Raw genomic sequence first — 12,566 nt, 5'->3', positions numbered from 1 at the left:
AAACAAAGTTATAAACCCATAATAAATTAATATTTTCAATTAAAAGTTCTTGATTAGAATAATATTTGAATATATATTTTTAAAAGTTTAATGTTTAACTAACAGTTATGATTAAAGTTTATTTTCAAATTCTCAGAATTTTTATTTTGAACCTTGGGGTCCCTGCACCGAACAAAAAAGTCCTAGTGGTCCCTGGTCAAAAAAAGGTTGGGAACCACTGCTCTAGACGGAAACTCTTTTGATTTAATTTCAACCCACTGGTTTAATGGCTCACTTCTTCCTGCAGCGTGAGTGGAATTATGGATGAGGATGTTAGCTGGTGATCAAGAGAGCATCCTCTGAGCAGGCAGTCTATGATATGAACATTCAGCAAGTGATTGGAAGAAGGATAAGCACTGTTGTGTCTCTCATATGCAGTGTTTGGGCTGTGGTTCATACGCGGATGGGTGGAGCTGGGAGCCAATGAACTTTCACCAAGGTGCAAAGTCCAGAGGGAGTTTCAATGTCACCTGTGGAACGAGGATTGGAATTCCCAGCCTACTGGAGTCAGGGGCTGTAGATAGCCAGCTGCTTTTGTTACATGGAGGTACCATATTTCCAGATGCAGCTTCAAAGTGATGAATAGAAAAATCAGTGCTTTCCTGGTAGCGAACAGAATCTCTAGAGCCAGTGTGGTGTAGTGGTTAAGAGCGGTGGTCTCTAATCTGGAGAACCGGGTTCGATTCCCCGGTCCTCCAGATGAAGCCTGCTGGGTGACCTTGGGCCAATCACAGTTCTCTCCAAACTCTCTCAGCCCATGAGGAGGCAGGCAATGGCAGACCACCTCCAACCCTCTCTTGCATTGAAAACCTTACAGGGTTGCCATAAGCTGGCTGTGATTTGATGGCACACACACACACACACCAGAATCTCTTGCCATGCCTATGTATCTGTTCTCATTTTAGGGTGTATAAATTTGGTGGTCTTAGAGTAATTCTGGAGCCCTAGCAAAAGTTATTTAAATCCTTCTCACAGGTGGCACAGGGATTAGCGAAAGGAGCTGAGCTGACTGATTCATTTTAGAATCTTTTGCTTGCTTCTTGCATGAAGATGTCCATTTGTATAGTTGTAAAACAAGGATCAGATAAATTTGAGTAGGATAGGTCTCTTCTTGGACTTTAGCCATAATAAAAGTGAAACATCCATACATAGATGCCGTATACCTGTGAGTTCCAGAAGCTGGTGATAAGCAGAGAAGACCATAAATTTTATGCCTCATTTATAAGCCTCCTGGATAACCTGGCTGTTTACTCTTGGACACAGGATACAGCAACACATTTCTAATATTCTTCTGCATTTATTTTATTTCAGAGCTGTATATTCCTTTTCCTCCATTAAGCAGATATCAAACTTAAAAATCTGAAAATTAAGCAATAAAATCTTTTTTTTTAAAGATGCAAACCTTCTTACACAGAGACATTGTTCTCTAAAATTAAAAGCCTCAGCTCCAGGAACAATTAAAAAAATTGAAATTCACCCCTAATATGTAGAGTTGGTGCTTTAGGATTTCTTCAGTAAACTGAAGGTAACTTTTTTGGGGGCTCCAAACCAGCTCAAAACTAGAATTGCGGGAACACATGACTACATGTAACTGTGTGCCGGATAGTCATTTTGAAGACTGCCAAAGGACGCTGAGATGGCTACCAACCAAGAGCTGGGAGATTTCAAGGAGAAGAGGGCTGTGGAAGTACAAAGGGCAGAGGAAAAACTCCACAGTTGTCATTTGTCACTCCTGTAAAACTCTTTAACCAATTATTTTCTCCTTCCTGTTTCTTCTCACCTCGCCAGCAGGAAATGAACTGATCTTATTGCCATATTATTTTGGCTTGCACAGTAAAATTGATACTGTAAGAAGAAAAACTGTCCCCTTCCCTGCCACCACTCATCGCTTTCCTTGATTTCTGCATCCATATGCATGTACGTGCATGCGCCTGTCTGTTCTGTCAGCCTCTGAAGCAGAAAGATAAAAGATGGACTTTAATAAGAGAAAGATAAACAGCTTTTCAGAGAAAGAGATGCAAACGAGGCAGAGAGTTTTCTTGGACTGTCCAAAGGATGAGTAGAAAATGCACATGCTCTACAGAGCCCAGGCAAAGCTTTATGAAACGGAATGGAAGCAAAGGTAACTGCAGATGTTTACAGCTTGAAGCTGGAGTGCTTTAGCTTCACGTTCTGTGGTCAGCTGCATTTGTAAAACCCTAGCTGCAAAGTGGTGTGTGTGGAGGGGACTGTTTTGTACTGACAACCCTGGGATAGACCCATTCCCTTTCCCAATCCAGCTAGGTTAGCATGTTCATCCAGGATTAAATCTTGGATGATTGATGTTTTATTGTGTACTGACTTGATATTCAGTAGCAGAACCTTCAGCCCTTGAAGGTTCACTGCTATGGGCATCGCATTTGATTAAGTTGCTAGCAGTCCTAAATAGTGATTCTTATTTTAGTTTTTATGTATTTTATATATATCGTAAACTGCTTTGAGAAGCATGAGGAAGAAAGGCAGCTAATAAATGTTGTAAATAAATTAAATACGTAATTTTGCAAGCAAATTATTACTCGCCGGGAATATTGTAGCGGCCTCAGCCCTTTCTTGATGCCCTTTTTTGAGGAGGGAGGGAGGAGAAATGCTGGCCTTTCATGTTACTCAGCACTGGCAGTAAATCCCAAATGCGCTGAAGTCTCACCTGTTCTTCGTTTTGCTCTTTCCAGGGAACGTTCGAAGCCTCCTCATGTGGATCAAAGAAAACCTGTTGAAAGAGAGACCAGAATTATTCATGCAAGGAGACTCTGTGTAAGTACAGGTGATTTCCCCAGAGGATGCTCTGCTTTGGATTTCTCTAGCCCTGGCACACGCTTGGTAGTCACCTGCTTCCACGCATCCCATCCCAGACAGCAAGAGCCCATTGAGTCACCGTACACGTCTGTGAGACTGGACATCCTCCCTTCTCTGCAGGGCCTCAGTATTTTTCAGAAGCCTCCTGAGATCTTTCTCCTTAAGCTGGCTTTTGATGGGGTAGTAGGCTTGGATGTTGAAATGAAAAAGTGTTGGTTTTTATATGCCGATTTTCTCTACCTTTTAAGGAGAATCAAACTGGCTTACAATTGCCTTCCCTTCCTCCCCACAACAGACACCTTGTGAGGTAGGTGGGGCTGACAGTACTCAAAGAGAACTGTGACTAGCCCAAGGTCACCCAGCTGGCTTCATGTGTAGGAGTGGGGAAACCAACCCGGTTCTCCAGATTAGTGTCCACCATTCATGTGGAGGAGTGTGAACCTGGTTCACCAGATTAGAGTCTGCTCCTCGGAAGGATGGAAGGCTGAGTCAACCTGGAGCTGGCTACCTGAAACTAACTTCCATCGGGATTGAACTCAGGTTGTGAGCAGAGCTTGGACTGCAGTACTGCAGCTTGCCACTCAGGTAGTAGGCAATGTGAAAGACCTCCTCCTGAGACCGTGGAGATCTGCTGCCAGTCTGAGTAGACAGTGCTGACCTTGATGGACCAAGGGTCTGGTTCAGCATAAGGCAGTTTCATGTCTTCATAAAAAGAAGATTTTATTGTGCTGTATTTATTGATTTTATTGTGCTGTATTTGCTCTTAGATACATAACAGTAGCATCCTAAGTAGCACCTGCTCAGCATCCTACTTGGGTCTATTCAATGGAGCTTATCACCAGGAAAGTGATTTTAGAATTGCCCTCTTAGCTTCTTTTGGGCACCTCATTAGGGGAGGAAAGATGGGATAAAAATGTTTCAATGATAATGTGTGTGGATGTTTATACTTACATAAGAACATAAGCAAGGCCACACTGGATCAGACCATTTTTACAAGTAGCCATGAATAGCCCTCTCCTCCATGAACATGTCCACTCTCCTCTTAAAGCCTTCAAAGTTGGCAGCCATCACCACATCCTGGGACAGGGAGTTCCACAATTTAACTATGTTCCACAATTTAACTATTGTTCCAGAGAGGCAGAGGAGAATATCAAGTAATTAAACAGAGGATGCAGATCAGGGGTCCCCAACATGATGCCCATGGGTGCCATGGCATCTGCTGACACCATTTCTAGCACCTGCCAAGTGTTTTTAGAAAGTGGATGGGGTCAGGTGGGGCTTTTGCCCAGCAAGGCTTCTGATTTTCTGTTGGAGATTTGATTGGCTGAGCAGATTTTAAAAGTGTTGCTTTGGGAGCAGCTACCACCACAGCTAAAGGATCTTCAGTTCAGCAGACGTTTGGGGCTAGCTCCACCCCTTGCGGCAGCCATTTTGTGGCAGCCATTTTGTGGCTGCCCCCACCACTTGGTGTCAGAATTCCAAAGGTGCCCGCAGGCTCAAAAAGGTTGGGGACCCCGATGCAGATCGTTGGTGTTCAGCTAGTGGTTTGCACCAGAGCATGCCCTTTAAGCAAAACGAAACAAAAAGTATGGTAATCAGGTTCTGCTTTCAAGAAAGAACAAAAGAAGGAAGCTGGCAGCCTCCAACTGAAAACATCAAAACCTGATCGAATGTGTCTGTAGCACCAAGGGGAATAAGCAAGTCCAGAGGGAAACCGTGGTAGTCATTATAGTAACAAAACTGGAGACCCCACCACGGTGGCTATCTGCATACTGTACAAATTTGATACCAGTGAGGTACTAGTTTTAACTGCCATGGTTTCCCCACTGCTACCAGCAGCAGTCCTGGGAAATTGTAGTTTGATGCAGGTGTTAAGAATTCTTGGTTGATCTCTCTCTCTCTCCCCATCCATCCATACATAGAACTACAATTCCCAGGATTCCTAAGGGAGAGCATGTAGGGTAGATTTGCCCTGTGAGGGGAGAAAATACACCTGGTGGAAGTTGGAGGTTAGAGGTGGGCCCTGCATATGAAAAGTCTCATGGCTGCTGGCATCAACAATACGAATTCAGCTTCTGAAGGATCTCTGTTTTCACTTTTTAAAAGATCACGTTTCTAGCTCTTATGGGCATCAAGATGGCTTGAAAAAACAGTGGGAGGGGGCTTGAATGTCCTGCATAGCTGTTAGCTTCTCCCCTGTCATGATTTCCCAGACAGATTAGCAAAGAAGAAAATTAAAATAAAGTAATAAGCTAAGCTAAAGAAATTATGCATGATGCTGCATTATACTGAGTCAAACCATCTACCTTGGTATTTACTACTCTGATTGACAGCTGTTCGCCAAGATCATGGGCAAGGAGGGTCTTTCCAACACCTGTGGTCCAGAGAGTCTTTCAGTGATCTTGGGACCTCCTGCATTCAAACCATGTGGTCTACCACCGAGCAACAGCTCTTCCAAACAAAATATATGTTAATATATTATGATACTTTATATCAAGTCAGATCACTGGTCCATCTAGCTCGGCATTTACCCTGGCCGGCAGCTGCCGTCCAAGGGCTCAGGCCGAAAAAGATGTTTCCCAACACCTGTTCTCCTTTAATGGAGATGCTGAGGGAGAGAACCCCTGCTATACAGGTCTGGGAAGTCACCAAGCAAAGGAGAGCCTTGACATTAGCAAGATGCTCTGCTTTACCATCAGCTATTTTAGAAGGTTGATTTAAGAGGCTTCCGAGAACAGAATGGGTGTGCCTTTGTAAGTCCAGCGAACTGGAGTCGATATAACATGTTCTGTTCAGGTGCTCTTTTTTATGAGGTAGCACGTCGTAAACTAATCATTCCCCTACTCAGTCAAATCACAGCTAATTCAGAGGAAGGGAGAACTAAGAGTCTCCTTTGGGAAGGAAATGCTCAGATGGTAAAACAGATAGCCCAATTCTGTGCAGTCGCATATAAAGTCCAGCTGCTTAATGTGGGGTCATGGCAACTAGATTATTATTTTTATTTTTTAAAATAGTGAATTTTAGCTTATTAAATATTAGTCAAGAATTTTAACAAGATATTGTTTTTTAAAAATCTATGTAATCTTTTATCTCATGTATAGATGAGACAAACGTTTTACCGGCATATGCCGTACTACTAAACCTGAGGTCTGGGAAGTCAGCTTTGCTGAGCGCAGAATGGGCACAGGATTGCAATCGTTGCCGCATACGCTCTTGCTTCTAGCACAAACGCCCGCGCCTTTCTTCCTGCAGGCGGCCCCGAGACATACAGCTTGGCACGGTGCAATTCACAGCACCTTCCTCTGTTTCAGCCGCCTCCTGCCTCTCCGTGTCAGTGCAGACCACGCTGGTGCAGCCGGCCCCAACCACCCACGTTTTAGGCTTGAAATGCCTTCTCTGGGAAGCACCGGCTAATCCAGCCTTCGTGGAAATGTATTATTATGTTTGTAATCACCGGGAGGCAGGAGCCGTTCCCTGCAGCGCCGGGAAGTCACGTGTTTAACATTCATCACCAGCCCGCGTGAGCTGGAGCGCATGCCAAGGTCCCCTGGCAGCCGGAGAGGCAACCGCGGGACTCCGGCAGCGATCAAAGACGGGGGAATCCCTCTTGCCTCTGATCCAAGGCTTGGAGTTGATCCTGGCTGTTTACTGCTATCAGCCAAAGGGGCTGCAGTTGCTTCCTTTAGCCGCATCAACCATCCTGCGTTCAATTTGCAGGGCGCAGATTTCAATTACGAGGCTCGACGATATCGTATTGAAAAGCTGTCAGCCCTGGGGTCATCTTGGGAATAGTGTCTGTCTGTGATCTCTGTATTCTTATTGTCCCCCCCGCACCCGCTCCTCTGGGAGAGCAATGTTTGATTTCAGCAAGAGGCACGGCCTCTCCCTGCGATCATGCAACAGTTTCTGCCATGTAAAACTTTTTAAATCCTCCCTTATCCTGAGAGCCAGCATGGTGTAGTGGCTAAGAGCAGTGGTTTGGAGCGGTGGATTCTGATCTGGAGAACCGGGTTTGATTCCCCACTCCTACACATGAAGTCAGTTGGGTGACCTTGGGCCAGTCACAGTTCTCTCAGTCCCACCTACCTCACAGGGTGTCTGTTGTGGGGAGGGGAAGGAAAGGTGATTGTAAGCCAGTTTGATTCTCCCTTAAGCGGTAGAGAAAGTTGGCCTATCAATCTATCAGTCAATCAATCAATCAATCATTTGGCATATAAAAACCAACTCTTCTTCTTCTTCAGGCCTGCATTGCTTCCAAATGCTGAAAAACTGTGGAAGTGGTATGGGAGTCAATGGTTGGACATGCCTGATTCCTTGGCAATATGAAGCACCATCTGACCACCCTGTATCTAAAAGGATATTGTAGATCTGGAAAGAAAAGGGACCCCCAAGGCGATCGAGGGATTGAAGCACCTTCCCTCAGAGAGAAGAGGAAAGTATTTGGGGCTTCTCAGTTCAGAGAAAAGGTGACGGTGAGGGAGACAATAGTTTGGGGCGCCCCAACCTGGTGCCCGTGGGTGCTATGATGCCCTCTGACACCATTCCTGGCACCCACTGAGTGTTTTTTGGAATTGGGCAGGACCAGGTGGGGCTTTTACCCAGCGAGGCTTCTGATTGGCTGAGGGAGATTTGATTGGCTGTGCAGATTGTTAAAAGCTTTGCTTTGGCAGCAGCTGCCACCACAGCACCAGGATCTTCACTGCGGCAGCCATTTTGTGGCTAGCTTCACCTCCTGTGGCAGCACCCACCACCCTGTGTCAGAATTTCACAGGTGCCCATCGGCTCAAAAAGGCTGGGCCCCCCTCTAATAGAGGTTCATCATGACCCCCAGCTGTGGAGGGGTGACAGAGAAATTGCCCCCCCCTTTTCATACTGGATGGTCCAAATGGATGGGAGGTTGATGGAGAACAGACAAAGAAAAGTACTTCACACAAGGCAGAATTCATTTATGGAAATCAGTTATGATGGTGGCTTTAAAAGAGGATTAGACAAATGCCCAGACAGGTCTATCTGTTGGAGAGCCAGCGTGGTGTAGTGGTTAATAGTGGTGGTTTGGAGCAGTGGACTCTGATCTGGAGAACCGGGTTTGATTCCCCACTCCTCCACATGAGCGGTGGAGGCTAATCTGGTGAACTCAATTTGTTTCCCCACTCCTCCACATGAAGCCAGCTGGATGACCTTGGGCTAGTCACAGCTCTCTTAGCGCTCTCTCAGCCCCACTTACCTCACGGGGAGAGGAAGGGACGGTGACTGCAAGCCAGTTTGATTCTTTCTTAAGTGGTAGAGAAAGTCAGCATATAAAAGCCAACTCTTCTTCTAAATGTACATGAATGTTCTGAGCCTCCATGTTCAGAAGCAGTACACACCTGAATGTCAGTTGCTGAAAGACACTTGGCAGCTGCCAGAAAAGGTGTTGGTGGATGCCATGGTGCTCGTGGGCACCACGCTGGGGACCCTTGAATTTAGCCATGATAGCTAAGAATGGAACGTTCAAGGGTTCTATATTTTTGAATAATAGATACTGGCCTCAAGTAAAAAAGGAAAGACCTGCAGGGCACAGATTTTAGTTGTGAGGCTGAACTGCATTGCATCGGAAAGCTGCCAGCCAAGGACTCATATTGGGAATGGTGTGGCCTGCATTGAGAGCCAGTGTGGTTAAGAGTGGCGGTTTGGAGCGGTGGACTCTCATCTGGTGAACTGGATTTGTTTCCCCACTCCTCCACATGAAGCCAGCTGGGTGACCTTGGGCTAGTCACAGCTCTCTCAGCCTTACCTACCTCACAGGATGTCTGTTGTGGGGAAGGGAAGGTGATTGTAAGCCTGTTTGATTCTCCCTGAAGTGATAAAGTCAGTACATAAAAACCAACACCACCTCCTCCTCCTGAAAAGCATTTGGCTGGCCAGTACTCCACAAATGGTGATGCCAGGCAGGTCTTCTTTGGAAAGGGGTCGCACAGTTTAAGCCCCACTGAAAGCAAACCTGGAGGGGGGGGGGTGTCCCTCCGCCCTTGAACATACAAAGCTGCCTTAAATCAAGTCAGATCAATCAGTCTCTGGCTTGGTATTGTCTACTTGAACTGGCAGCAACTCTTTGCCATCTAACATCTTTGAAGCAGAGATACCCATGATTGAACGGGTGACCCTGTGTAGGCTGAGAACACTCTCTGCCTCTGGCCCCCAGCCCCTCTTTTATTATACTGCCAGTGTGATGTTGACTGCAGAATTTACAATTCTCAGGATCTCAGCAGCCATTTTTAAAAAGAGAGAAAATCTCTGGTTTCTGCGACTGTGAAGGTACCCTTGCAAAACGTCAGAAGTGGGGCTCCGGAGCCGGGGCTTCAGTGATGTCCATAGAATTTATTTTTAGTCCTTTCCCATAACTAGAATTTGAGCTGCCTCGAGCAGGCTGTGGCTTTTTCTAAATAAACAGGTAGAACATGCAAGGTAAGCAAATGCAGCAGCATAATTGGCACAGAGCACAGTTACTGTCCTCTGAATTTTGGAGCATTGTTTTAAGTCATGTCATGTTTTCAAACACATTTCTGTAATCTTGGAGGTTGGAAAAATCTTTCCAATGAAGGCTGAAGAAGTTTGCCAGTTGAAATGAATGGTCATTTTCTTCCTCGGGGTCAACCATCCCTCAAAATAGCACACTCCATGTTGGCAGAAGTTCCACAGCACAAACTAACGTTTTTCTTTTAAAATCACCAAGCAGTAAACTGAAATTCAGGATTCTTTATGGAGCAGTAGGATTTCCATGGTACTTGGGCGGAAGAAAACAGTGAAGAAAGGGTGGAGGACTCCGTTCTGGAGAAGGAGAGTGGAAATAATTGGTCAGATAGCAAAATATGGGTTTAAATGGTTTGAAGAAACATGTTCATGTTCCTTGTTTCCTGTTGTTTTTCTGCAGGCGGCCAGGTATCCTGGTGCTCATCAATGAGGCAGACTGGGAGTTGATGGTTTGTACTGTTTCTGCCATTTTCTGTCTGCCCATTTTGTGTCCTGCTTTTTGAAACCATCCTCTTGCTAAACATGGCTTGGGAGTATGAGGCATCCAGCTCCACCTTGGGTTTGAGCGAGAGCAGAAATGGTGCAGAACTTAGCTGAATGCAGGAAGAAAACCGAGGAAGACGGCATGGTCTTAATATTAATCTTATGCTCCCGGACTAGGGTTACCAGCTCCGTGTTGGGAAATGCATGGAAATTTTCAAGGTGGAGCCTGAGGAGGGTGGGGTTTTCTAAGGGGAGGGACTTCAGTGGGGTATAATGCCATAGAGTCCACCTTCCAAAGTGGCCCTTTTCTCCAGGTGAACTGATCTCTGTTGCCTGGAGGTCAATAATAATAGTGGGAGATCTCAAGCCACCACCTGGAGGTTGGCAGCCCCATCCCAGACCCTTGCTCAGGCATTTCCTTCTTGGCCAGTGGAAAAGGAGATAGAGCCGCTCTTACGTTCTTATCTGTGGTTGGCTACCTCTCCTGGTAGGCCTTTATAAACTTGGGACAGGTGCTTTAGAACAGCTGAAGTGATAGCTGCTCCTTGGCCAGAGAGGTCTGCCATCAAACAAGGCACTGATGCTGCTTCCTCCTGTCCACCCTTTGCTGACACCCTCTTTAAAATAGGAGTGGGGACAGATAGCCCTTGTGCACGCCAGTGAGTTCCTTTCTTCTTCCACTCTTGGGTCTTGCCTCCCGGTACGTCTCCTTATTTGCGGAGACTAGAAGGGACACTTACTGATGCAGGGCTGTGCTGGGGAGAGGAAGTGCCTCCTCCTTGCCTGCCCTTTTCACCCTCTCTCATAATGCCACAACGTGGGGTCATCTGCTGAAGCCAGAGGGAGAGAATCAATACAGATAAAAAAAAGTATTTCTTCACACAACGCATAGTTAAATGGTGGAACTCCCTGCCCCAGGGTGTGTTGATGGCTTCCCAATTTGAAGGCTTTAAGAGGGGCATAGACATGTTCATGGAGGAGAGGGGTATTCATGGCTACTAGTAAAAATGGATACTAGTCATGATGCATACCTATTCTCTCCAGGATCAGAGGAGCATGCCTGTTAGGTGCTTTGGAACACGGGCCGGATAATGCTGCTGCAGTCGTCTTGTTTGTGGGCTTCCTAGAGGCACCTGCCCGGCCACTGTGTGAACAGACTTCTGGACTTGATGGGCCTTGGTCTCATCCAGCAGGGCCTTATGTTCTTATGCCCTCAAGTTCTGCACCTAAACATCTAAGCATTACATAGGGGACCCCAATGTGGTGCCTCCGGGCGCCATGGTGGCCGCCGACACCTTTTCTGGCGCTCGCCAAGTGTTTTGAGGAAGTGGTTGGGGCCAGGTGGGGCTTTTGCTCAGCAAGGCTTCTGATTGACTATTGGAGATCTGATTGGCGTTGCAGACTTTTAAAAATGTTGCTTTGGCAGCAGCTGCCACCACAGCACAAGGATCTACATTGTGTTACCAAAGTTAAGCTGTGGCAGCCATTTTGTTGCTGTGCCCACCGTGCCAAGTCAGAATTCCAAATGTGCCCACAGGCTTAAAAAGGTTGGGGACCCCAAAAATAAGGCAACCCATGTAAAGGGAGAGCCGGCAACTGTCAGCCTACAGAGCCAATCCCGCTCCTGACGGGGGCCATCTGGACAAGCCCTTGTTTTCTTTCCTCACTCCTGTTCAAATGGTGAAAAGGAGGCTGGCTGCAGGTCGAGCCCTTGATAGCTGGATCGAGTCCATGCTGTACCAACCCTTGCCTTTACAGATGGCCGCCTTCTCTGTGTCCCCTTGAGACACCAGCTGAGAGTGGTCCCTCTGCAGTGTATTTTATGAGCCGTCATTGATCTGCAAGTCCACCAGGCCTCAGTAGCCTCTTCCTGGCGTAATTCTTGGTTCCTAATGTTGTTTCCTACCCTGTACCCTCAGGGCAAGTTAAAATTCTAAATAAGTAATATACAGAAATGATTCTCTTGTTTTCTTTTCTGCCTTCAGGGGGAGCTCGACTATCAACTCCAAGACCAGGATAATGTGGTTTTCATCTCTACTTTGCATGGTGGTTAGACTTATGGAAAAGGGACTTCATTTCTGGCCACAGAATATTTTTCGATCTCCCTGACACTCACTGCCTGTGTTCAAGATGTGGTCAAACCAGATCCGGTTCCTTTTCAGATGCCTTAATCAATCCTGCTCAAAGGACAAGCCCGGGCTTTGACGCTCAGCTGCTCCCATCCTCTGGTTCTGCTCCTAGCTCTTTTTTCCAGAACAAAGATTGGAACGATCTCTGCGTTCAGTTGCTGTTTTCCTTGCCTGATACGAGAGACTCGTACCATCGAACAAATGACTCGTAATGATCTGCGTTGAGCACAGAACAGCGGCGGCTAAGCTCCAGGGCACACTCTGGTTGAGCTCGCTACCGCAGTTGCTCAGTCTGTCTCTCCTCCCCAGCAGCGGAAGAGGCAATTGCAGATTCTGATCAAAGAGGGGGGACATATCCCTTTCCACCTCTGATCCAAGGACCATGAAGTTGCTCTACAGCCATTACGGAAAGGACTGCAGTTGTTGTTCCTCTCTGTATCACCCTAGCCACACTCAATTTGTGCTGGGTAGGGATTTGGATTACGTGGCTGAACTAACACCCTGTTGCAAAGTAGTTGGCCCAGAGCTTTGAAATTATGAATTTGTGGATCACTGAGAACTCCCTCGCCTGCC

General features: G+C 46.5%; 1 protein-coding gene across 1 annotated transcript in view; it reads left to right on the top strand.

Moving 5' to 3' along the window:
- URM1 (ubiquitin related modifier 1) overlaps positions 1–11,960 on the top strand; it is a 33,421-nt gene extending 21,461 nt beyond the window's left edge. The window contains exons 3-5 of the mRNA XM_056860308.1: positions 2,748–2,829; positions 9,782–9,830; positions 11,850–11,960. Of these exons, the coding sequence (XP_056716286.1) occupies positions 2,748–2,829; positions 9,782–9,830; positions 11,850–11,918 (200 nt within the window). The 3' untranslated portion in view covers positions 11,919–11,960. The remainder of the gene's footprint in view (positions 1–2,747; positions 2,830–9,781; positions 9,831–11,849) is intronic.
- Positions 11,961–12,566: the final 606 nt, after the last annotated feature.

Source organism: Euleptes europaea, chromosome 14 (assembly GCF_029931775.1).
Source record: "Euleptes europaea isolate rEulEur1 chromosome 14, rEulEur1.hap1, whole genome shotgun sequence".
NCBI lineage: Eukaryota > Metazoa > Chordata > Lepidosauria > Squamata > Sphaerodactylidae > Euleptes > Euleptes europaea.
Note: the sequence above shows the minus strand (reverse complement) of the source record. Positions and strands in the feature narration are given on the sequence as shown.